This window comes from Vanessa atalanta, chromosome 9 (genome assembly GCF_905147765.1).
Source record: "Vanessa atalanta chromosome 9, ilVanAtal1.2, whole genome shotgun sequence".
Lineage (NCBI taxonomy): Eukaryota > Metazoa > Arthropoda > Insecta > Lepidoptera > Nymphalidae > Vanessa > Vanessa atalanta.
The window spans coordinates 11,430,570-11,457,458 of NC_061879.1; the positions used below are offsets into that span (position 1 = coordinate 11,430,570).

General features: G+C 34.0%; 1 protein-coding gene across 1 annotated transcript; it reads right to left on the bottom strand.

Moving 5' to 3' along the window:
- Positions 1-3,351: 3,351 nt before the first annotated feature.
- LOC125066449 (histone acetyltransferase KAT7) lies at positions 3,352-26,358 on the bottom strand. The gene is made up of 11 exons (XM_047674520.1): positions 26,225-26,358; positions 24,822-25,700; positions 24,234-24,400; positions 23,850-23,977; positions 23,314-23,507; positions 22,195-22,391; positions 21,927-22,104; positions 19,426-19,620; positions 6,854-6,947; positions 3,957-4,210; positions 3,352-3,444 (listed from the first exon to the last, which is right to left on the bottom strand). The coding sequence occupies exons 1-11, from the start codon at positions 26,237-26,239 to the stop codon at positions 3,352-3,354; spliced, it is 2,394 nt and encodes a 797-aa protein (XP_047530476.1). The 5' UTR covers positions 26,240-26,358.
- Positions 26,359-26,889: the final 531 nt, after the last annotated feature.

Sequence of the window (26,889 nt, forward strand, 5' to 3'; positions counted from 1 at the left end):
CCATGACACCACGCATGACGTCACAACACTGCTAATGAGATTACGTCATAATACCAATTAATACAAAATCGTATAATCGATTCCAACCACAAGACGAGTAAAACCAAATAAACAACTTTGACATTGAATTGACGCGATATCATTGGTCGAAATTTTGAATAATTTGTGATGTACATTATGGATTCACGAAAATATGACGGTTTGAACGTCTGCATATTTTTTTACGGAACTTTGGAACTAAACTCAATGTGGATAAAAGTAATTTAACAGCCAGTAAATGTCCCAATGCTGGGTCTAAGGTCTCTTTTGAGGAGAAGGTTTGGAGCTCCTTCCATCACTCAGATACACATGTGGCAGATTCTTTTTTTAAATTAAAAACATGCGTGGTTGGTCTCCTTTTGATGTTTATCTTCAACGCCAAGCACGAGATGAATTATAACCACAAAAAAACACATAAAAATTAATCGGGTCGGCCTGGGTCTGAACTGGGTCATCTAGGGTCTCCCATAAATAAGCAGTGAAGTGGAATAGTATTGTATTATATCTAAAGATATATTAATCAAGAACTGTCTGTAGTATATAAATGTCATAAGTTATAGCAAATGTCATGGAATATATACATGTAAGGTTTTTTTTTAACTTTACTCCTATGGTAATAGGGTTTACGTTCGCGTTGAGGGGTTTTTAATATCAGGACTACTCTTAATTACGTATTTGGTTTGTAGATAAAATTATTTATATAATAATTTTCTATCAATAGTATTTATATAACACTATCTCATTCATATTTGTGATACCTCTAATACCGAAAAATATATTAAATACACAAACTTCATTTCGAAATATTTATCAAATGTTTTGTAAATATGTATCCAGGAAAATTGTTTTATATATTTTAAACAATACACAAAAAAAACATATAACAGACAAAGAAATACAAAAATATATTCAGCAACAATAGTCTCTTAAAAAAATTAAAAAATTACAGTATATAATGAGAATGACGACTCTAGTTCATTTATTCTGATATTCTTAATATATAAGATATTACTAATGATATTTAAATATGTACAGCTTTTAAATAAATTATTTAACACGTGACATTATTTACAAAATCCTCGCCGTAGTTTTGGTTATAAAAAAAAAAAAAGTTCTAATATCAGAACTCGTAAAGTACTATAAAAACTCATTCATACAATTTCATAAATTTTATCTACATATTATAATTTATTATGATATACTTACAATTATTTCATAAACTACATTTACTTAAGTATTTTCCACTGCTATGAGATATCGATACAACTCGAGTTGTTATAATCGAATGACTCGAATATATGACAGCAATTTAAATCTTAAAAAACCGTTATTGTATTTTGACAATTTTAATTCGAGCTGTCATTGTAGTTACCGAGTATTACCGAGTCAAATCGATTTGGGTCACTCGGAACACATAGAATCGTACTCGAGTTGCTTTATTTATACAGACTAATATAACCAAATCCATTTACGTGTTACGAACTGCCTTCATACAATTAATAAAGGCAATATTTTCAAAACACAACACATTTATATAAAAGGATATATATGTATAACAAATAACATTCACAACATACCTTATTTTGACACGGTCTCTATCTATTCTATTCAAAGATATAAACGACAGCAACTCTCTTAGCTTTCTTATAGATAGATAATTTTAATATCAGAACACGAAGGGTTTTTATATTTAATTATTACTAATTATTACATTTAGGGTTGAATTAATAATACTTATCCTGTTAGCTCTAGTAATAAACGTCATTATTTATTGTTTGATCTGTCGAATTGATATACGTACGTCAAGCCAAACATCGAGCCTAATTTCTTGATCTATTTCATCCTCTCCAAACACCAGCTTTGAAATAAGCCCAAATTGAGCAAATGAAAGCTCAGTAGTGCTTGCGCGGGTTTGAGCACTCGACCTATGGTTTAGATCTACGTTTTAAGGTTTTCAAGGAGTTCATTAATAAAACTAACTCTAACTCATTATTGATGGAGAAAATAGGGTTCTTTTTCTTATTAGTCAATTTGGAAATGTCAATTTTACTATTTACACCTTAATAAGTCTATTATTATAAACTAAATTTCCTATTAAAATAAATTTAATGAATCTTAAATTAAGTGATTAATAATTAAAATAAATTATCTGTATTTACAAAAAAAAATCTAACTTCAATTATCAAAACTCTTTTCTATACTATAATTTAAATCCTATAATACACTTTACTATACTATACTAAATGATTTGATATCGTCTTCGCAAAACACATTGCTATGGTGTCATGGCCACTATCACCATATGGCCAATGTTGGCGCCCAATTATCATTTTCTATTACACTAAGACTGTTAAACAGTTTGATATGCCAACGCCCTAAATCCCCGATCGCTTTTTTAGCCCACACATGCACTTATCACTTCCAGACCCAATAGTTCAAGAGCTGAACTTTGCGCAGAATCTTCCAAATAAAATTCGACCACCGTCGGCCAATTTCATCGTCCTTTATTTACATACCATGCATCGATTTTCTCTTCTTCCAAACATTGGCTTATTTGCGATCTGCGCGAAATGTTTCGAATGCCATCAAAACATTTCAAGTACGGAAATAGTCGGTCCAGTACACGTCGCCAGTGTGAGTGAACGCCAACCAGACGGCCGGGGACCCGTCTGCGAGAGAGATCGTTTTTGGTATAAATGAGTTGGAAGTAGACACATTTGTTATTGGTAAAATCTTTCGTTAATTAATTAGACGCTGACGTATTACGATGGAAAATTCACTTTACGGTTTTCAAGTGAATGGACAAAAATGGCAAACAAGACGCTGAAGAGAACGCCAGCTCGAGGCTTTTTAATTTCTTAAGTTTGAGTCAACCGATTAGTTGGTGGTGAAAGGTCGAGTTTACCATGAGTTGGTCAATATATATGTTAGAAAATTACATCCGAAACGAGCAGTTTTACTCAAGATGGTAAACCTCACTGTCGATCAGAAAATGAATTAGATGTACATAGAAAGCAAGTTGTGCATGTCCGATTTTGGACCAGATATTAACTAAACATTTAACAAGAGAAGCTCTTCAGTAGGATAAGTGAGTTGCTATTATCACAGCATCTAGTTTGCAGCGACTATACATCAAACGGAACAGGTAATTTTCCAGCTGACTGTCCGGAGTCGAGGGAAGCCCAGCAGTTCTGTCGTATGGATAAGAGAGCGTCGGTCACCTCTCGGCTAGAGCGAGCGCGCCGAGGCGGCGGGCGGACGGGCGCGGCGGGCGCGGGCGCGGCGGGCGCGGGGCGCGCGCGGGGCGCGGCGTCAGCGGGCCGCGCCGCCCGGCCACCAGCGCAGGCACGCCGGGTCCACGCAGCGCGCGCGCCCCGCTCGCCGCGTCGCCTCCTCCAGCACCTCCTGCACGCGCACGACGTTGAGTACACGTTCGAAAATCGAAGATCGAAGATCATGTTCTCGATCTTAGATTTTCAGATTTCAAACACAGGCTAGGTTACATTAGTACAAATAAAGGTGAGTGAGTCAATTTACGTACGCTTATCTCAGAATTTCTCATGAGGTAGTATGGTTTATAATATGGAGATTTTTACACTGTTAAATTTTTTCTATACCCACAATTATATTTGCAAGATCTAGAAAATTGGAAAATTTGATATTCTTGTGTTTACGTCTGACTGAATCTGGTTATTATAATGGTGAGTGCATTATTTTACTCTTGTAACTATTGTGTCAGTTAAAGGTAACTTTCTCTATACAATATCTAAACAAATTCAATATTTTATGACAGAAAGTAACAATGTATATATAAAATGACATGACCCACAATATTAAAATCATCAAAACATTTACATAATGTAACAGCCTAACATACAAATTAAATTATCTAAATGGTTAAAACAAACGACACCAACCTGTTTCTTCAACACGATATGTTTTCCCTTCCAATATTTCATCAATCCTCTCTCTTGCAACGTCGAGACGATATCCGATGAAGCGATCGCCAAATCCTTGCTCAGATCTCGTATGCAGAGCGTGGAGCCCGGCGCCGAGCACAATCGCTTCAACAGTGCCTCCTTCCAGTACGATCGGTACGAAATAAGACCCAGATCCGACAGTGGCGTTTCTGGCGACCCAACCTTACCCTCGACTTTCGTGAGGAGATAACCTAGTTAACAAAAAAAGCATTGGTATAGGTCACGACGACACGCGCGTGAAGGTCTTTATCGAATATTACATTTTGATTTTGTACAAAATACGTTTTGGTGAACGAATTACTTTATGTAAATGATATTTACTTACATTTATAAGTGCAATAATGTATATATATTTGTTTATTAGTAAAGCAAAGTTAGCGACTAATAGGAATAATAATTATTGATTTACTTTAGGTAAAGCTGGATTGAATGTAACTGATTACAATATTTATAATAGTAGTTATATATCTACTTCACAGAGTAACAATTAATTAAGTTGAAATGTAACCTTAATAAGGTAATACATTTCAACTTAAGGTACAAAAATAGGTATAAAAATATATGAATAAAGACGACAGGAATATACATTAGGAAGAGTATTATAATCCTTGCCCAAAGTGTAAATTATATTTCGTAAAATATTATAAAATTAGTAATTTAAATTTAGAATATCGGAAATATATTACAGCATACAATTGATATGATACTTTATGCTGCTTTAATATGTTAATATGTATTTGTTTATTTGAAATTTATTAACAAAATAGAAGGTTATATTAAACATAAGGGGCGTTTTCTTATAATAAAACTAGCGCCTTGATAACAGTAAATGTTTAGTAAAACAGTTTCTTATCATCCCTATAAAACGAAACCATTTAATGTATTAATGGTTATTTTACAAAAATAGCAATGATACCAATTATTACATCGTCATTTTACGATACGATATTCTCTCATAAAAATCAGCATCGCAAACAGAAAAATATCGTTCAGTCTTTTAACCAATTACAGACGATAACTTAAAACTTGAACGTAACAAATTAACACGGCTATCAAAATTCCGCGCATCCAGAAACCTCCGTGGGATAGGCGTGGGGGTGTCTAGACTGCAGACCGATCCATACTGCAGTTCATCGATCCAGGTCGGGTCGACGCCCGCGTCGCGACGCCACCCCCGACAAAACAAACCCCACTACGATGTTGACCGCTCACCTGAGCTACGTACGATTCGTATAGATCACGCTCTAAGCATCACAATTATTGTTTACTATTATGAAGTGTTGCTATTGTTCCGTTCTATGTGAACTAACTATATTACGTAATTAGGCTATTTGATCTAACGAGGATAAGGAAGTGATTGTTTTTATATTAACGTTTGAATATCGTATCTCTATTTAAACAGAAAATTAAGTGAAATTTTGAGTTTAAGGTATCAAATAACTAGTATTTTATATTCGTTTTAAATATAGTTATTCCTAATTATTATTCTGTGTTACATCAATTTAATTAAAAATAAACTATTCGTGGGTTTAGTCATATCCTAGATTGTAATATAGAACTTTCATATAATCGATTGAAATTGATGAATGAAAACGTTCCGAAAGACAATGGAACTCCCACAGTTCAACTAGATTAAAGTTAAAACGCACATCGCAGACGAAACTAGTTCCATTGCCTTTACTGATATAATTAAAACTCATCACTAACTATTATTTAGCCGTTCCTTCATTCAATTGTAAGTTATTTGTTTAATTATAGTTAGTATGAATAATAATTAATTAGTTGTCACTTATTTTTATTAATCTTTTGTTATTTTAATTTGCTTTAGATACTTTATTTTTAGAAACTTATAGTCGAGTTTCTGTCAAATAGTTTGCCCGACTGAGATCGTTATTGCGATAAAGCAGCCTTTGCACGCTCAACTCATTGTATCTGAGCTATGATGGTGTATTGTATAAATTAAAATGTAAATAATTTGATGACTGAATTTAACATAAGCTATATAAATATTTTTTATTGTTGGATAAGAATACCATTACAATTTAGGGAGAATATAAACTACGCATGAAGTATCACTATGACGATAGTCCAGGCGGTCTGGACAAAACTGTCGACTCTTGCATTCCTGAACAATTCATACAGCATATTTTTATTAAACGAAGTATATAAAGTGTACTATATATTTTATTTGAGAGAAAGAATAATGCCTGAGTATATTGGTGTAGAATCGGTAATATTACATTCAATTGAAACCTTTAACGCGACGATTTAAAAGTATCCTTAGATGAAGAATACTTTTAATTTAGATGCTGTATGATGATATTAAATTGTACTGTAGTGTAAAACTGGACGGTAAAAAGTGTTATCTGATGTTAGTTGGAAAACCGCAATGGAACAGAGCATTGGAATAAGTTCAAATTATTCTTCTTATTGTGCGAAGGAAAACATTGTCAGGTAACCTGCACGAAATGGATGAAATTCTGCTGATATAACAGCATAGTTGATTAATCTCGAATATTTATACTAAGATGATAAGGTAGGATTTACTGGTAGTTACTTTTCTTTTTTATTTCCGTAATTAAGAGAAAATAATTAAACTTAATCTGAAAGGATTTATCGTACCTAGTTATGTTTATATAATATATAGTATGTTTGTATTAGTTATTTATATAATTTTTAGTTACAACACTTAACGTATTAATTTTAATATATCCATTATTTTTTATAATATTATATTAAGTCAAGAAGAAATAAAAGCTAACTACTACTTAATTGTCGTTATGACAATGTTTGTAATCTATTGTAGGTATTACGATGCGTTATACTTTACTTACTGAAGTCGATAAGCAGTCGCCCGTATCCCTGTCTCTGATACGGCGGAAGTGTGAGTATGCACGACACGTTGTAGTTAAGGAAGGAGTTCTTTTCCTGTTGACAAAAATAATGTGATTTTTCTTTGTATTGGAAGCAAGTGATGTTTTATAGTATCATCTGGGAACACATTCATTATTCTAGTACTTAGTATAAATAGGTAGTGAGCCAATTACACATGGGACATAATACCTAATCTAATATCTAGAACCGAGCTGGCCCAGTGGTCAGAACGCGTGCAACTTAACGATGATTGCTGGTTCAAGCACCTGTGATTTTTCATGTGATTAATTTGTGTTTATAATTCATCTCGGCGGTGAAGGAAAACGTCGTAAGGAAACGTGCATGTGTCTAATTTTAACCAAATTCTGCCACATGTGAATCCGCCAACCCGCATTGTAGCAGCGTGGTTGAATTAGCTCTAAACCTACTCAAAAGGTGAAGAGGCCCTAACCCAGCAGTGGGAAATTTACTTTTACATAATATCCTTAGTTTACGTGTTTTGTTTAGTGGTTGACGTCTAAAATGTACATAGAAAAATCAATTATAATCAGCAATTAAACATACAGTTTCAGGAGATCCATCTTGTAACATTTTAAGAATGAATACAAAATGAAACATTTTTTGGAAGCATAAAGTTAGAACGAAATATTTAAATAAATTTCAAAAAATACACAAAATATATATATAAAAAATAATGAAAATCCCAGTGGTTACTTCGGTCGGGTAACGCTTTCTTGGTGGTAGGGCTTTGTGCAAGCACGTCTGGGTAAGTACCCACTCATCAGATATTCTACCGCCAAATAACAATACTCAGTCTTGGTGTTCCAGGTTGAAGGGTGAGTGAGCCAGTGTAACTACAGGCACAATGGATATAACGTCTTACTTCCCAAGGTTGGTGTCGCATTTGCGATGTAAGGATTGGTTAATATTTCTTACAGCGCTATTGTCAATGGGCGGTGGTGACCACTTACCATCAGGTGGCCCATATGCTCGTCCGACAACCTATGCCATAAAAAGATAAAAAAAAACAATTGCAGGGATACCAGACTCCAAACCAAAGCCCATAAACTGATAGCTAAAATCAACAATTCTTTAAATGTGGATAACATTTTAACAATTATATTTGTCGCCTCCCTATTACTTATTATTAAACTTATGCAAAACATACATACTTAAATCGAAGAAAGAAGAATTATAGACAAATTTAATGCTTTAAACTATAATGCTTAAGTTTTGTAGTTCGCTGAACTCATTAGTATCGGTCATAAAATTATCGATATTACTTTCTTACGCGGAAAATCTTATAAATATACGGAAAAATATGTTCTTAATCGTAATATACTCTAAGAGGTTTTCAGCCTTGCATGTCTAAGAAGGCCGCTGGTCCTGCGACTAAGCTCTCTCCGATTGAGCCTAAATGGCGTCCAATCGGATTACGCGAGTGAGGGAATATGTGCACCTGTGTTGGCACATCCTTGTGTTCTATAATATGTCTGCGTATTTAAAATCAGTTTAGACATTCCAATCAAGTAATAAATTGAAATAAATAAAAAGACCCGCTGAGTTTCTTTCGCCGGTTCTTCTCAGGTCAAGGTATTTTCTTTTTCAAACCGGTAGTGATTAATTTGACAATAAATATGAACATGTAGTGTTTCTATATTGAATAGAATAATATGATTTGGACTTAAAAAAAAAACGGTTACAAAATATAAATGGTACAGAAAAAAATTCTAATTCATAGTACTGAATTATCCTAACAATTAAAATTAAGTTTATAAATAAAAACATGTCCTCAATGTAGTGTAATAAATAACTAACTGTTTGCAGAGCAAATCGTATCAGATAAAGACTTGTATAGACTATAATATATTAATACTTTGCATCAATGCTAGAAGAGCCCACGTCGAAGGAATCCAAAAACTCCAAAGAACTTTCCAATTTCGTATCGCCCCGCGGCCCTCGTGGGGTTTAATGAAGACTCGGAACAGACGTCTAGATTTATTACGTTACACCAGCGCCGTCTAGACGTCTGGGGAACATGTTTACATCCGTAAATTGTCACTGGGGTGAGCGAGGGTACGCTTATATTATATGTGGGACGTTTCAAATGTCTTTTTAAGGGGACTTCATGAGGACGTATGGGTATAAATAAGTCGTTAAAATGTATTCGTGAGGGTATTAAGTATTAATAAAATGTTCAAATTGTTTGCGATTTCATTTGACGAATGTTTTTTTTTTTTTTGTTTGGCTGTTTATGCCTGAACTATGAGTTGTCATTGGAGTAATGATTGGAATATTATAGAGATATAGTTTTCATTCAGACTCGTTCATGATCCGTCCATCGTTCCTTTTAATATAATATGTAATTTTTTAATTAGTAATTTTGATGATAATGAATGAATGATACTTATTTTATTTATTTATAGATTTTAGATACAACATCGGCATATTCTTAAATAATTGAGTAAATTCTTGTAAGATGTGATACACCACTACAGGAGTTTGCATTATACATTTTTAATTAAAAATAAAAAACTATACACTACATTAATATATCATTAAAATAAAATAAAATGAAACATATGAACAACAATACGAAAGTAAAAAAAATTATAACAGGTCTTATCATTACTTTTAATAAACCATCCAGGTATAATTAGTAATAATCTATGATAAAACTGTACGTAATCAATGTGCCCAAAAAACTTTTTAGTGTTTCTTTATGTTTTTCTTTTTTTTTTTTAAATTAGTTTTAATTTTATAAATAAGTAAGAAAATAACTGTTGTAATAGGTAAAATAGTTGTTAAATTTTTTTTAATGATCATTGCATTTATGTAGAAGTTGCAACCACTCAAAACGTTAGAGTTTAATAAAATGTGCAATTATCCAAAATACTATATTGCAAAACGGCTAATATGTAAAACCAAATTCGTTGGAATAGTGTTTTATAGTACATTCGTAAGTGTTAAGGTGAACAAAGCTGGGAAACGCGGCTTGTATGCAAATCAAATTCTCATATTTACGATGACGATTTTATTTAAATCGCATTCATATCTATAAAAACTAAAACTTCAAAATGAATTTTATTTGAAATACCTTTGTAAGGGCCAAAGTTCCGTCGGGTCAGAGGTTGTCAAAGATTCGGGAAGCGTTCCCCCCGGTTCGACGACCCGTCAGCCAGTCTGCCCGCCGTCTACATTTCGTACAACTTGTGCGAAATAATCGTTCGATGCGTCCGTCTGTGTTTACAGAGGTAGCGGGAACATTCGCCTTTGTTATATTAACAATTTATATTTTAAAATTTAATATTTTGACTTGTAATTTGTAAAAAATACAACTACAGAACTCTTTATATTATAAATTTTCGTTACTTGTTGTAACGACTTGTACGTTTGCAAGAAACGAACACTATAGGTACATACAATTTAGAATAAAATATCGTTAAAAATGTTAAATTTAATTTGAATTTTCGAGTTTAAAGTCAATATATATCCCTACCAGGGAATTCGTTTCTATAATAAAAACTCGAGGATCACATAACATTTAGAAATAAATAAATTTATAGATCACGATCGAATCATAATAATTAAAGTATATTATTTTATACAAGATTATATAGATGATGTAGTACGGAGTTTAGGAGTATTTATGGGTTTGATATAGGATACATACACTCTATTCCAAGCATAAGAGGAGAAAAGCCAAATAAACAACATTTGACAGCAAATTGACGCGGTATCATTGGTTTTGGAGAGCTTGATTAATCTGTGATATTCATTAAGTATTTTCGAAAAAATGGCGTTATGAAGAAGAAACTATTATAAGAACTTTGAAAGTAAAATTTAAGTGGATATAAGTAGTTAAGTGCATATTGTATTACAAATAAAGATATATTAATCATAAATTATTATTATTGCACAATTAAGCTGCGTTATTAGCAAATCGCATGAAATGCGTACATCTAAGGTTTGTTAATATTTATTCCTACTTCCATTGGAATACGCTATACATACTTACATTTAAATTTTTACATAAATTACGTGGATATGAATGATGAAACAGTACACCTAACTAATTTCTTATTTATTTATTTTTTTAGTACCAATAAGAATAAAATATATTTTGATTTCTTATATTATAAAATAGTAGAATAATTTTTAACGTATAATATAAATAAAGACCTTAAAATACATGTGTAATTATAGTTTGGTAACTTTAAGTATTAATGGTTGTTTTTTGGAAAAACAAATTCAAATTTAATCTATTTCCGGTTTTACAACAACCGTGTGTCCGGATGTGGGGGCGTCGACCTAGCTGTCTCGACGTCTCCAGTTTTATATATATGGATTTCATCCGAGACACTTATCATACTATGTTTCTGCTATTGATTTTGAACTGTCTGAGTGGCCAATGTACAATTATTACCGAAATCTTGTCTTATCTGAGGGAGATATAAGTGGATTTGTTCCTGGATGCTTAGGTCTGTATTAAGATGTCTAGTCATTAATTGTATTACTTTATTGTATACAACGGATAATCTCAGAAGTATGTGAAAAATGACAATAAATTCGTTCGTCAGCACAACGGGACATAACTATAAAGACAAGTCAAGAAACATTGGATTACTATAAATATAACAAAACATAATTAAAAAGAAACAAGATTCATAAATGTAATAAAAAATATGGTCCGTCATTTACTTGCAAGACAAAGTATACTACTACGGCGTAGCTCGTCTACGAGCTGTCACATTCAAGTTACGGTTGTGCTACGATGCTACGTCGTAGCTCGTAAAAGGGTATTAATGAGCGTAAAAATGCCAGCATTAATGTACTTATGTTTATATTTTCTTTTATTACATTAACGTTATAACAATTTAATTACTCGTAACAGTTATTATTGTAACGAATTCATTCGGCGTAAATAATTATAAAACGATAATATATATTTTTAGGAATTAAATAATAATATAATATTCCTTTTCATAAAATGAGGTGACCTTATTTAATGTGATATTCTTGTCACTTCAATTCTGTTCACATTTTAAATAAAAGGAAATCATTATTAAATAAAGTCCATATATAATATTTAATTTATCACTCCGTAAATAATAACCATACTCTTATAATGTTTTTAAAGTAATCAGCTGACTAATATATGCGGTTCAACAAACTGCACTGAAACAAATTTATTGTTGTCATATAATTTAATTATAACTTAGTTTTTATTGTAAGTATATTTTTAATTAAAAATAGTTGCAGAATTATTATCGATATAATTATTTTAGGAACACAAATCGCCATTATGAAAAACCATAGAAATAAAGACAAAACATATTTTAACCTCTATTTTGTGCATTTATAATATATGACAATTAACATTGAAGATAATCATTTATATATGTATGTATATAGCTCATTTAAAAGTTTCTATGAATAATATCATTTCTATCATTAATCAATCTTAATTTATCTATGGATTACAAACTACTCTTGTACTGATTCGACAATTAAGCACTAATCAACATTGAAGTCTACATAATAATAAATATAAATTAAACTAATAAATTAATCCCTTATTCCGTTCTTCTATTTAAAACTGGTTGTGTCTAATAAACGATTTTAGTGAAACCAAAATTTACGTTAATAAATGAACATTAGTCAAAACTAGTACGTACAAATGGGAACGGTTAAATATGTTTGTTAATTAAACGCCATCATTATTTATGCCCGAGAGACGTTGCTCATTATTCGATATGCATTGCGTAATCGCTAACGCAAACATGTAGTTTGTGTTTGAAACTCTTCTGCGCACACCCTAACGCGCGATCTAAGTTTGCCGGTCGGAAGTTAGTCACGAGTGGATTCGCATTTATAGTTTATATAAACAAACGCAAGGAGTGCGAGCTCTGATTCAGGATAGAGACACGTATAAACGTAATACAAGATTATTTATTGTTATACTGTATTATATGCACGAAAGTATCGGTCAGTCCATAGCGTGATGTGCGCATATTGTAATCCATTTCAATAATTTGCTTTAAGGTATGGATCTGTTACTGTTTAACAATCATTTGGATTATTTGGATTTGACTGATTTACAATTGTAAAAAAATATTTTATGCTATAAATTAAAACTGCGTCTCCTCAAAGCTGGCAACAAATTCCATAATAGTTCTTACTGCTCATACAAACTCAAGAACAAGAACAAAAAAAAGTTTGGTGGCGCATTGGTGATATAAGGGATGATTAATATTTCTTACGGTGCCAACATTAATGATTAGCCCTTCATATGTTTTATTGACCCGCATAACAAACACTCTATTATTTTATAACTTTTAATAGAAGTCATGGCGGGTAATTCTTTGCTCTAAGAACTAATCCTTCGCTCGCATTACTTCAAATATTAATTAATTATATGTAAAAGCGCAATTTATGCGCGTATATTTTCAATCAGTTTCTAAAATTGATCAAATCTTATTACAGATATATAATTGTCCAGTCAAATTAATTAAGACAGAAAGGTATAACAGGAAAACATAGAACATAGTGCGGTCTACTACGTTTTTATTTTAGTGTGTGGTCACCGCGCCAAAGCGCCTGGAGCGCTCGACGGGAGCGCGCCTGCTATTTCCCTGGTGCAATAATAGCATTGGATACAAAGCGCTTAAAAATACGCGTTTCTTTCCAAATTTTCGAATCATAAAATATTACATTATCTAAACCACATATTCACAGTAGGAACTATACACAAACTTAACGCGCTACTTACAAACGCTTACTTTAGTCTGTGTTCCTGTAATTGTGCCGTTATAAATTGTAAAAAAATATTCTAGGGTAGTAAATCAAGTCAATGGAGTTATTACTCACCTACCATCGGCAAGTAATTTAGTTACTCGAATAGCTGTAATTATTTTTTAAACCGTTTCATGTTGTTCAAGTATGGGTGGCGTGACGTCATCATAAGCATAAAAAAAGCTGACACGCTCGATGAACGAATGGACACGAACACTTAGGACAAAACAGTGTAACTTGTTCTAATTAATAAAAAATTAAGATAAACCAAAGTAGCGATTTTACAATTCTGTAAGTAAAGAGTCCAGGATTACGTATTGTACGTTTGCTTGCAATATGAAAATATTACAGAAATATGCCATTCCATGCACTGATAATCTATACACACACTCGACAAAAATTGTATTCCTATTACTAAATACCTAAAACCAACTTAGGCATTTATAAAAATAACATTGTTGAATTAACGGATAACAACATATAAGAACAGAGAATTTAAAAAAATAAATTTCGTCGGAGCGTTATCGATAAAACTGATCAATTGTTATCGACTCGCGACTCCCGTTTTCACCGGCAGACGCGATTAAGATCAGCTCAGAAATCCGTGTAATTGAAATTGCTACACAGATAACTGATAACACACAATACTCGGTTGGATTTAGAAAATTGTCTTGATCTATTTTTAATAATCGGTGATTCAATAGTGGGTTTTTTTTTGTCAATAACTGCTCCTAACTAACTGTTCTCTATTACCTGATTTCAATGGTTTCGTAAGTAATAATTTCGTATTTGACTTTGGAAAATGTCATATAAAATATTGACGCAATGAAACAAATACTCAAGTTACAATTTAGCTAAGGAAAAAAAAAACATTTAATTAGTCAAAACATTCGTACCGTCACGTTGAAAATTCACGTTTCCCGAATACAACGCATCGCGACCGCGCCGTTCCCTATCGATTGTGTTTATTTTCGGTAACCTAGGTCAGTTATATCTATGAGCTGTCTCGACTCCCGACCGAGCGCAGACAGCATCAATATTCTATTTAACTACCTATTCAGGGCCGGATCAAGGGGAGTACGTCAGAGACTGAAACTATAGAACCTCTTTACATGAACGAGTCCTTCGTAATAATATATTAGAATTATAATTAATATTTTCTGATGTAGAGAAAAAAACTGTTATAATATTTGCAGTTAGAAAGTTTGGAGACCATGAGGTGATTCATGATCTATCATAATCTTCATCTCCTTGGGTGTTTTGCATAAATTGGTAATGATTGGCAATAAGCAATGTTGTTACTTTGAAGTGTTTTCGTTGCAACATTTAAATACAACTCATTTGTTTACATAATGCTTTTATAATAGATTTTTAAAGATAGATTATTATTAAAGAGATTATAGTATTTCTTTATATGGACTCTTATTATATTGTTTTTAGTTTCAGTATTAATATTGATTAATAAATATATGAAATAGGCTTAATGTATTCAGTATCAACACGATGCAAACAGACGATGTGTAAATGTAAATAGTGTCAACGAAATATTTATGGATAATGGTTTTTCTTATATATTTAATATTCGAATATTTTTTTATGACAAAAAAATATTTTAAAAGTAAAAGTTTTTATTATGTTTTTAAGTTATTTTTAAGAAATAATAGAATTTATATATTTTTTTCAACAATATCGATTTCGAATGTAACCTCAAATTATTAACTTATAAAATAAATGTATGAAGTAACCACGTTTCATTAGATTTAAAAAAAAATGTTTCTTAAAAAATATAAATATGCATTTAACGTAAAACTATTAATAACTACGCATATAAACCAGACATCAAGCGTCCGACGCGTCTAGGCACACAATAAAACATCGAAAAATTTAGACCCACCCCCGTAGGGGGCGTGTCCGGTCATCGACCCCACAGCTGACGCGACTCAATGGTAGTACACTAAAACGTACGAATATGTTTATAAACGGGGTAAAAACTTTAATGAGAACGTATTTTCGATTACTATGTTGTAACTTTGTATCGTACCATTAATAAACACGATATATTGAATGAGTCATTTTTATTTCTTGTATAATTAAAACAGCCTTTATCATTTTGATGTATCATAGTTTCGTTTCTTATTTAAGCTTCTTGTGATTACAATTTTAAAAAATACTTTAAGAAAAGATTTGTGACAATATCTTAATAATAATAATAATTATATATTGATATACATTAAAGATTCAATGATTTGATAAGTCACAGACAAAAATATATAGACCATACGATATTTGAGATACTATAATTCTTAACCTATGTATTAATAATATCACACGTTTACAACGCAATTAACGGGCTTCCTGTATCTTTTGTCAGTCGGCTTGTTTCCAAAAAGTATGTCTTATCGCCGTATTTTTATTTGACGACAGTGGTTGAGTAGTGTGTACAACGGTTTTCATGGGTACGCCACTCCGAGGTCCCGGGTTCGATTCCCGGCCGAGTCGATAGTAGATAAAGTTTATTAGTTTTCTATATTGTCTTGGGTCTGGGTGTTTGTGGTACCGTCGTTACTTCTGATTATCCATAACACAAGTGCTTTAGCTACTTACATTGGGATCAGAGTAATGTATGTGATGTTGCCTAATATTTATATATATATTTGTATGTCGTCGATTAGCCACTTTACAAATAAATGGAATATACGTACCCTTTATTTATTTGAAATTAAATACCACTACTATTGTTTAGTTGTTATTTTACATTTCTTTAGGAGAGTGTGGGTACTATTAGATGGAGAAAAAAATTAAGAACTGTTAGTCCAGTTTTTTCTCTATCACTACTATTAGGCAACATAGAATAAACTTGGTTTTTCACAAGAACATAGTGGTTTTTCACAAGAATATAGTCTGTAAGACAGTGGAAGAACAGCTTTCAGGTAATAGCGCTGAGAACTTTAGACGGACGTCACACCAGACTTGGTGGTAGGGCTTTGTGCAAGCCCGTCTGGGCAAGTACGACCCACTCATCAGTGGGATATACTACCGCCAAACAGCAGTACACAGTATTGTTGTCTTCCAGTTTGAAGAGTGAGTGAGCCAGTTTACACTAGCTAAGATGTGAAGAGAGAACTAAGATGTTACGTCCCTGTGCCTGTAGTTACCTACAGGCACAAGGGACGTAACATCTTAGTTCCCAAAGTTGATGGCGCATTGGTGATGTAAGGAATGGTTAATATTTCTTACAACGCCATTGTCTATAGGCGGTGGTGATTACTTACCCATCAGATGATCAGGTGGCCCATTTGCTCGTCCGCCTACCAATATCATAAAAAACAAATATATATTTAAGGGCCAAGTTTTAAAGATTTGTTCCATGCGCTATAATAAAAACATTGGGTCACCAGGGTGAAACAATAATTATTTGGGTATAACTTACGAGGATGATTAGTGAAATATTAGTGAACGATACCAAGACGGTCCACGGCCCATCCAATGATTAAAAGACAATACCATATCATAATTTTTACCAATTATTTTAACTGAAAAATTAAGATTAAGCATGGTGTATTTAATTACCTAATATCTCGATGTGATTCATTTCTACAACATTCGTTAGAACGCAATAAAATTTCAATTAAGAAACAGTTTAATTTAAAGGAAATAAAATATAAAGCTCAATCTTTACCAGAGTTTTTGTCCATCGTCTAGTAGGATATTTTCGCGACAGTTAAAGAAAAAAAAATATGGCCTACCTATTACGCGTGTGTATACCGAACAAGAGTACCGATGCCCACCACCCGTATGGAAGTTAAAGATAACTGTCGTAGAGTAATGGCGTAATATTGGATGGATGATTCCAAACTTATTCAATGGTTCTACTGTAAATCTCATAGATGTAAATATAATCAAAATCAGTATGTTATATAATATCAGTATAGTTTTAAGTTTCAACAAGAGTGAGAGAATGCGAGCGGTACTGAGCTGAGCTAGTGATGCGAACATTAATGCGATTTCCATAATCAATTACCGTTATAATTGAATAGAAATCAAGTTTTTTCATAATTATTGTATCTACCTACTATAGTATCTCATAGTACCTATTTGTCCTTAACAATAAATAAAAATTACGTGAAAATATGGTCGTCACCGAGCACCATAAATTTTCTTATTATCAGAATAATTTTACATAGCAACGAAGTCTCGCCACACACACACCAGACAGTAGAGAGCAGCGGAAAGGAGGCATACCGACATCAGTTTCATGTCGTTTGCTAATTAAGTCACGAGTATTACTTACCTCACGAGGCGCACCAAATATATATTTTGATAGATGGATGATGATGGTAAATGGTCACCACGGCCAATAGACATTGTCACTGTAAATATTAACAATTCCTTACATCACCAGCTTCATTCCGCCGCTTATCCTCGGGAGCTAACCTGTTTCTGTAACTTGAAGATTGGCCAAAACACAACTATACTAAGTATTGCTGTTTGGTGGTAGAATATATGATGAGTAGGCGGCCCTGCTACCAAGATGTTTCAAATGAAATTAAGCTATTCAATTAAGTTTAAAAATAGTTGAAAAGTAGTCATCTTGATCTCACTTTCATGGACCTTGTAAACGTAAGACCAAAGTGACTATATTTCAGCAGCATGACTGCAGCGTTACAGACGCTACACTTAAGAAATATTGTGCCAAATTTCAATTTACAATTTGATACTAACTTCTGGACTTAACGAATTCTCTTTTAGAAACACGTGTTGTTATGTACTGAATTTCATCCGTTGGCAAATGACGTCAAATATTCGATCTATCTGTCAACCCATTCACTCGGCTTGAATGATTTTTTACGACTGAATTAGATTTCTTAAAAGAGGCGGTCACGTGTTAGTTACGTCATCAAACCCTGCCAATAATCAAATCACTAAGAGATATCTTGTCCTTACAGAGAAACAATAGTGTAGTAATGAGAAAATAAGTTGAAGTACTCAAACACTGATAATGGTCTCCTATCTAATGGGTATAAGTCTCCGGGACAGTGACGGGTCCATGATCAACGGACATCATAATATACTAAAACACTTTTCCACGATTATGAATTACACTTTTGCTGATCTATTATGTGGTGCTTAACAACTAAAGAAAATCAGAAAGGTAATATTATCTTTTTATAGGTAGATATAGGTAGACGGACGAGCGGAAGATGGGTGCTGCTGCAGACCCGATCCGCCGAAGAAGACCGGGGAGGAGGAAACAACGCTACGCGCACCTTCTCCCCCCGCCTCAATAGACGCCGCAGGGACTAGGAGGGTTTCACTACCCCGGGAATACCCCCTAGGAATTGAAGGCCCGCAGGCGTAAGCCCAGGAAGCGCAGTCCTGGGCACCGGCGAGTCCCACATACCCCCTCCACTTGACTGGGGGAAACGCGTAATGCGTTTTTCCAGCGAGAAAAAAAACAAAAACACAACAATACTGAGTACTGCTGTTTAGATTTTAAATTAGCTGCTGCGGTAGAATATCTGATGAGTGGTTGGTACCCAGACGGGCTTGCACAAAGCCCTACCGCCAAGAAAATTTCGCCGGGGTTTTTTGTTCAGAGCAAAGGGGCTTCTTCTTTAGGACGGCGTTTATTTCTGAATATATTTATTCTTTACTCGAAAACGGAACAACATTACTTATGTAAATTTTAACTTTAAATAATTAAAATATAATGTAATGGTCTTTATAAACCACTAACCTTGCTGAAGTATCCGACAATATGGCATCCTTCCTCATCGGCACACGTCATCACGTAGAAGAGGAAGGGTTCCACGTCGTAGTACAGGGTCTTGTGGTCGAGGAAGAACTTCGCGAGCAGGCAGAGCTGCTGGCAGTACTGCTTGTGCTTCCGACCGTCCACTTGCCACACGCTCAGGTTGTCCTTCCTGTACACCTGTGGGACATACATTTGTTACTTCATTTAAAGATTACATTAGAAAATCGCGAGATGATCCAGTGGATTGCGGTACGCGCTATTGAGTTAAAACACAATTAAAATAAAATTTGTTTTTTTTTTTTAATTCGTTATGGCTCGACGACGTATAAAAAGTTTGTGAGTGAAATTATGCAAGATAGAAATGATGGCTTCGTTTATTTTTTGGATATTTTTATGTTGTTGTTTTACTTTCTATGGCTTTGGTAGGCAGATGGAAATTTAAACTTTAGTTTTTTTTTTTATGTTACAGGTGGTAAACGAGCAGGAGCAACCTGATGGAAATTTATTACTACCGCCCATGGACATCTGCAACACCGGGGGCTTGCAGGTACGTTGCCGGCCTTTAAGAAATAATTACGTTCTTTCTTGAAGGTTCCCAAGTCGTATCGATTGTTCCACAGAGTTGTGTAAGGCAGAAAATGTCTTAAATATCGCGCTGTTGTGGATTTTCCGACATCTAGTTGGATTGAAAAGTGATTAAAAAATAATACGAATAAAATAGGAACCTTTACTCCCATCGAAACTGAAATGATGTATGTGAATACATGGAAGGAACATATATAGTATGAAGACAACCACGAAAGATACGCCTAATATAAAATTGTGAGAAAAGAAACAAATAATGACAAATAAAAAAGCCTGTATCGTACTATGGTCGCGGTTAAAAAAGGATTTCGAACGTTTGAGAGCCATAACCTTTTTCTGCTAGTCGTATATATATCTCCATCACATTCACACATTCGGAGATTCAAACCTTTTCCTCTACCAATAGGATTCATTATTATGTACACGTATTGGTGTATGTTCAACGTATATATAGTAAATTATAATTTTTTATAATTATTTTTTTTCTAACATTTCATCTCATTTAATATTAGGATGTACTCGTTATTGTTTGCTAAGCTGATTAACAAATTGATGACGGTTTCCCAAGGGAATCGTCACTTGCTATTGGTTCAATCAAGCTATGCAAAATAACCGACTATTACCTGTAACTGCGTTTTTGAATCTAGTCGCATCTAGTCTATTCAATATCTGTGATACCGATAAGTAGTTCCTCCATGTGCCACTAGATGGGTCTTGTCAAGAAGCGGAGTTCATAATTGATTTTATAATTTTAGTTAGTTTTATAAGTAATAATGTATTTTGCGATGGGCTCATCAATGGTATTTATTACTCACGACAGTTCAATAGTCTATTTCAACCACAAGAGGACAAAAGCCAAATAAACTATATTTGACAGCGAATTGAGGATATCATTGGTCGAGAGCTTGAACTATGAATTTGCGAAAAAAAAAGTATTTGAAACGTTGACGAAACTGTCATCGGAACTTTGGAAGCAAAATTAAAGCGGAAATACGAAGTTAATTGTAATAGTTTTGTCTTATAAGTAAAGATATATTCATCAAAATCTCTTAGTAAATCGTAGATTTGTTTTTGTAGGAAGCTGCTCATGCGTGTTAAAAACAAAAAGCAACCATTCAATAAAATTATCAATTCTTCCACGAGAAGACATTAGACCATAATTTTAATTTTAACTATGGTTTCAAAAGTCAAAGTGTGTAACAACCTAACCCAATATTTACAGAAACATCAATCTGTACTATTATCATAAATACGAAATCTACTGTCTATTACCTCTTTACGTAAAAACTGCTGAACTGATTTAATTGAAATTAGGAATGGCGTTAGTTTAAATAGGACATAGGGAAGGAAAAAGGGAGAGGTGATGGTTTGTGTGTTTTGTTTTTAGGTGAATTTTATAAATTGTTTTGCAGGTAAAGTCACAGGTTTACCCAGTACCGTATTATAAATTCTAAATTCGACACTCAAAAAGCATTTAGTCCAAAAGACCGATCAAAAAATTCTATAATCTATCCTGTTCGGGACAGTTTGACAATACACAATCGACCTTATTTTTAAGAGGTTCAAAGTTGAGTTTCTTTTGTGCTGTTTACAGTCACATATATTTCCATTCAATTTGCAATATGCGAGCTATAAAAAAATCCACAAAACAGTCGATCGTGAATATAGGTATAAGGTATAAGTGATACCTATGAGCTTTAGCTAAAATTATTATAGGCAGTATCAATATACTATTATTTTACATTTTATGTGCGTGTTATATTTTGTACAGAATAGCTGTTCTGTCTCCACGTTTTGGAAATTTTCTGGGTGCAATATTGTAGCTGTATATGTGGCTAGTAACGTGCGTAAACCGACTCTCGCAGCACTACGAGCTCCCCCCCCCCCCTCCCCCTCACCTCGTCCCCGGGCGGGTGTCGCCACACGCACTTGGCGCGGTGGCGGGCGGCGCCCACGGCGCACTTGTGGTGGTTCAGACAGAACTCGCACACGAACAGTCGCGGCACGCGCGCCGCGTCCCCCGGGTAGGGCGACTGGTACCACACCTCCATCATGTACTTGCCCATCACCACGTATCTGAAACCGCAAACGCGAGGTACTCGTTGCTGCTACTTAATATTACCTACTTTATCGAAATACTTTATACTGCATGGTGTCCGATGATACCTTGTCCCCTTATCCGTCGATATGTCCCCTAGTTCCTCTTCGATCTTGACCGCGGCTAGGGCCTGTGCATCCCTGAACAGTCGTAGGTCGTAGTCGGGCGCGAATCCTTCTAGCACGGGCTCCCTCTCTTCTCCTAGGTCTTCGTTGGTAGGCATCGATCGAAGCTCTTGACTGCCTTTCCATTTCGACCGCATATCCTGAAACACCAGAATCGCGTCACCACATCAGTTGTAAATAGTTAAGAATATTGCCAATAAAGGAAGATTATCCGTTAGGAATAAATAGCAGACTTAAATACGAGCTAAGGGCGCTACAGATGTTTTCACATGCTCAATTTCTCTTTTTAATTTAGCTTCTGATTCGTGATTATAGTGACGAATGATCTAACCGCCAAAAATCTCGAAATCTTCTCCTCTTATATCAGGGGATATAGGGGCTTGGATGCTGTTATGATCATCTTCAATAATCTTCCTCGTCATCTTTTCCGTCAAACATGTTCATCGAATCAAAATATCAGCGAGATTATATGACAGATATTTATTAATATAATAGTTCGTTATTTAACTTCCCAAGAGTTCGATATCTGCTGCAGAGCAATATCTTCCTGTCAGAGGTGCTTCATGAAGATTCCAATGAAGTTTCGTATATGACATGATATAAGACTCATTATTGTTTTATTAATGGCAAATCGTTTTGGTCATTTTAACTAGCTTTTTAAAAACTTTAAAATGCAATATTCTTAATCAACTGCAAACAAAACAATCTTACTCACCTTAAATATAAAAAACCCATTTACATATACCAAAAATTAGAAAGGAACTAAGAATAATCCTTGTAGAACACCGTTGACAAAATTTCTAATGGGTGACGCCCATTATATTTTTTATAACGATATTAAAAATCAATACATTCATACAGGACTATAATTTTATTCCTGTACAAACAAAATATTTGTCGTTGAATTCTTCGAATTACTAGTATCATTGATTTCTCCATTGCAACACATCAGTTTTCAAGCAAAACTAAGACAAAATGTAATAATTACACATTATGTATATAAATGTAAGGCAAGCACTAATGCCACCGGCACTCGGCACGGTAGGGACGGGGAGCGCTCACCTTGACCTTGAGCTGGTAGGCGCGCTGCTCGATGGTGGGCATGGCGCGCGGGCGCTGCTGCAGCGCGGCCAGCGCGCGGCGGCGCGTGGCGGCGGCGGCGGCGCGCTCCTCGGCCGCCGCCACGCACCACGCCGCCGTCACGTTGTGGTACACGGGGCACGCGTCCCACGTGAAGTGCTTGGCCGCCTTGCCGCCTGCGGGCCACGGCGCACTCGTTATGCGATACTTTTGGTACGTGATGTTATATTCTTTGGTGCGAGTACCACGTTTTTGAAAATGCTGTAGATAAAACTAAAAAGCGTAGGACACGTATTATGACCACACGTATTGTCTTGAGTATATAAGCATTTCGATGTAGTAAAGAATACAAAAGAATTTTCGTTCATTAATTTTAATATGTTTTTTTAAATAATGGATTTGAGCCATTATTTTTCAAATATCGAGTTTTACGTTACGTTTTACGTTAGTTTGTACGAGTCAGTTTCAGCCTGTCTCTCTGGCCTTTTACTGGTTCGATATATGAGGCACATGCTCACCGAGATGTCCGGATGAGTCGCAATCTCGTACGGGACATCTTCGTTCGGAAGGCGTGATGGGGTTGGGGGGCAGAGCCGGCGATCGAGTGATAGCCGCCCGTGCTTTGGCTAACCTTATGTCGTCTTTGCTGCGAATACAAAACATTTATATTAAAATCAAATTCCAAATTAATTAAGCGAAAGATTGCCAATACTCTTACAATCATTATTTATTAAAAAAATACTTCAACATGACTTCATATTCTTTTTCTATAATTAACTGTATTAATAAGTAATAATTCTAATTAGAATAAAACAAAATACTAATGTAAAACTTTTAACTGTCCTTATTTAACAATAATTTTATTTAACTTAACTTTAACACATGTAATAATAACATCTTACCTCTTTTCATTACTTTTGTCATCGGCTTCTGAGTCTGTATCGGTGTTTGTTGGTTTAGACGCATTAGCCATTCGCGATACACGCGCCGATAACGACCGCGTCAGCTTTCGAGGCATTGTCCCTGTTATTGAGTCACAGGAATCTCCACTTTTACCGGTCGGCTCTTGCTGAAATTTTTTTAGAAGAAATGCTATTTAATGAGGAATTTAATAAATATATATTTTTAACTTGGCACATTCATAAATTCGTATGTAAAAAAATATTGGTAAAGAAGACATATTATTCAATACAAGAGTATATAGATTTTTAACATCTCGTGGAGGTAATACTTGTTGACTTCCAGGCAGGATGTATTTTATATATAGGTATATAATTGTATTTAACTAACATGCCTTTATATTTTTAAATGTTAAATAAGATTAATTATTGAGTTTCTTGCTGGTTCTTCTCGGTTGAATCTGCATTCCGAACCAGTGGTAGCTTCACTTAATATAATTTGTTAAATGATGATTCAAATATGCTTGTAAAAACCTACATGAACAAAATATATTTTGATTCTGATATGATAAGGAAAGCAAATAAACTTACCTTAGTACTAGCATTGGAAGGTGATTTTACTTTCCCTGATTTCAAATTGCCTTTTTTATTTGATTCACTGTCACTCTCCGATGAAACTGATTCTACGGATGATTGACTTGAAGAACATGAGGATGCACTCTTTACCTCCACAGTTTTTTTTGGTGGGGGACCATTTGACCTACTAGCTCTTCGTTTTGTGTTGTCTTTGGAATTCGAATTTGAATTTGAATCCTCATTTTGCACTGGTGTCAAAGGTGATGATGGTGCATCTTTCTCTTCACTGGACTTCCTAGATGGTTTCTTATTACGAGGTGAAGTTTTGGGACTGGCTTTTGATGTTTTACTTTCCTTGCTCTCTGAATCTGATTCGGAACTATTGTCAGGTGAGAAAATACTCTTCTTTTTTAATGTGTTGGCATCAGGTTTAGGTGTTTTAGGTATTGTTTTACAAATTGCTTTAGATTTAGCCCCAGTGGCTACTCTTGGTTGCATCTGTTTTGCTTTTGCTAGAACAACAGCAGCATTTTTGGGTTTTGTTGATCGTCTTCTTGGAGGAACTGGTTTTGGTGTAGCTGGTTTTGGCGGTTCATCATCACTTGATGATGAAATTTTAGGTTTTGATGAGCGTCTTGGTTTTGCCTCTTCAATGACTTTCGGTTCCTCAACGGGTGCAGGTTTGGGAGACTTAGGAGCAGGAGCAGGTGTAGGTGCAGGAACGGGAGCAGGAGTGGAAGTAGGAGGAGCGGCGGTTGCAACTGCTGGAGTATCAGAAGTGGAAGATTCTGAGTCAGAACTACTGGATCCTGATCCTGAACTGGTAGATGAAGTGCCACTAGTACTAGAATCAGATGTTGAGCCAGAACTGCTATCAGTACTGCTATTGCTCACCTGCAATTAAGATGAAACTTCTTAACATATTATTCTATTAAAAAATCCTTTTGCAAGTATAATGATAATATCACTTATAAAAACTAATTACTCAATGAATATAATTTTAAACATTCAAATCATATTTACACTTGTGACAAAATATGTGATAATACAATAATAAAATAATAAAACATGATGAATATGTAAATGTAACAAAGCTGTTATTAATTGTATGTGACCCAAAACTAGACACTTCCAATTAAAATGTTGAGCTTACAGGTTTAAACAGAAATATACACAATTCTAGTATAACTTTGAGTATCAATCACTTTTTTGTTCTATTAAACATGTCATTTAATTTAACAAAGTGGAATATTATTTTGGATCCCATACAGTTAATTAGCAATAATTACACGCACAAGAATACTTATAAGATTGTTTCATGATTGTTGTCTAAGGTATAAAAAAATCAAACCACAACAATAATTTTGTTTCTCTAGTAAAGACGTTTCTTAGTTAAAAAAATAATTAAAAACACTTACATCAAGATTGGTCATCTTGGTTTTTTAATTAGACCAATACGGGATTATTTTTAATGCTTTATATTGAGCGTACAATTGTTTATGTTTTCAATAAACCATTAAATACAATTGTCAAAACCTAAAACTATAAAAAAAAGCGCCTTTCGCAAAGTAGTCAAACAAATCTGCGATGTATTTGACAATTAACGGAGACAAGTTGAGTTGACGTTTACGAAAGTATGGAATACAGATAATATAAAAATGAAGTGAACGTAATATTTTTGAATCTATTGAATTAAAAAAAATGAACTATAATACTAGTACTAAAATATATTGAAAATGATTTTAGTGGCAATATATCTATTTTTTTTACCAAAATTTGCCCATTTTGTTGAGTAGAGAGGTGAATCGCTAGCCTATAATACTAATATCATAAATTTTAGAAGATTATATAGTATGAGGTATTTAATATCAACAGTGCCTTTCAGAACTTTTCAGAACTATTCATTTAAATCAGCGGCCAAGTTTAGAATCTAAGATATATTATATTTGTCTTAACACGTTATCTGTCTATATTATTGTTTATTTTTCGCTTTACATTGATGGATGGTATATGATAACTTTACGCGCTACATTATATTAGGTTAGGTTGGTGGTTTTCGTTTTAACTCAAAATCAAAATATAC

What these genes read in the sequence shown, in the direction of transcription:
- LOC125066449 (XM_047674520.1), bottom strand. An exon ending in GACACCCGCCCGGGGACGAG is followed by an intron (nt 19,621 to 21,926) that starts GTGAGGGGGAGG and finishes TATGTCCCACAG; the next exon opens with GTGTACAGGAAGGACAACCT. An exon ending in ATATCGTGTTGAAGAAACAG is followed by an intron (nt 3,445 to 3,956) that starts GTTGGTGTCGTT and finishes GTGCGCGTGCAG; the next exon opens with GAGGTGCTGGAGGAGGCGAC.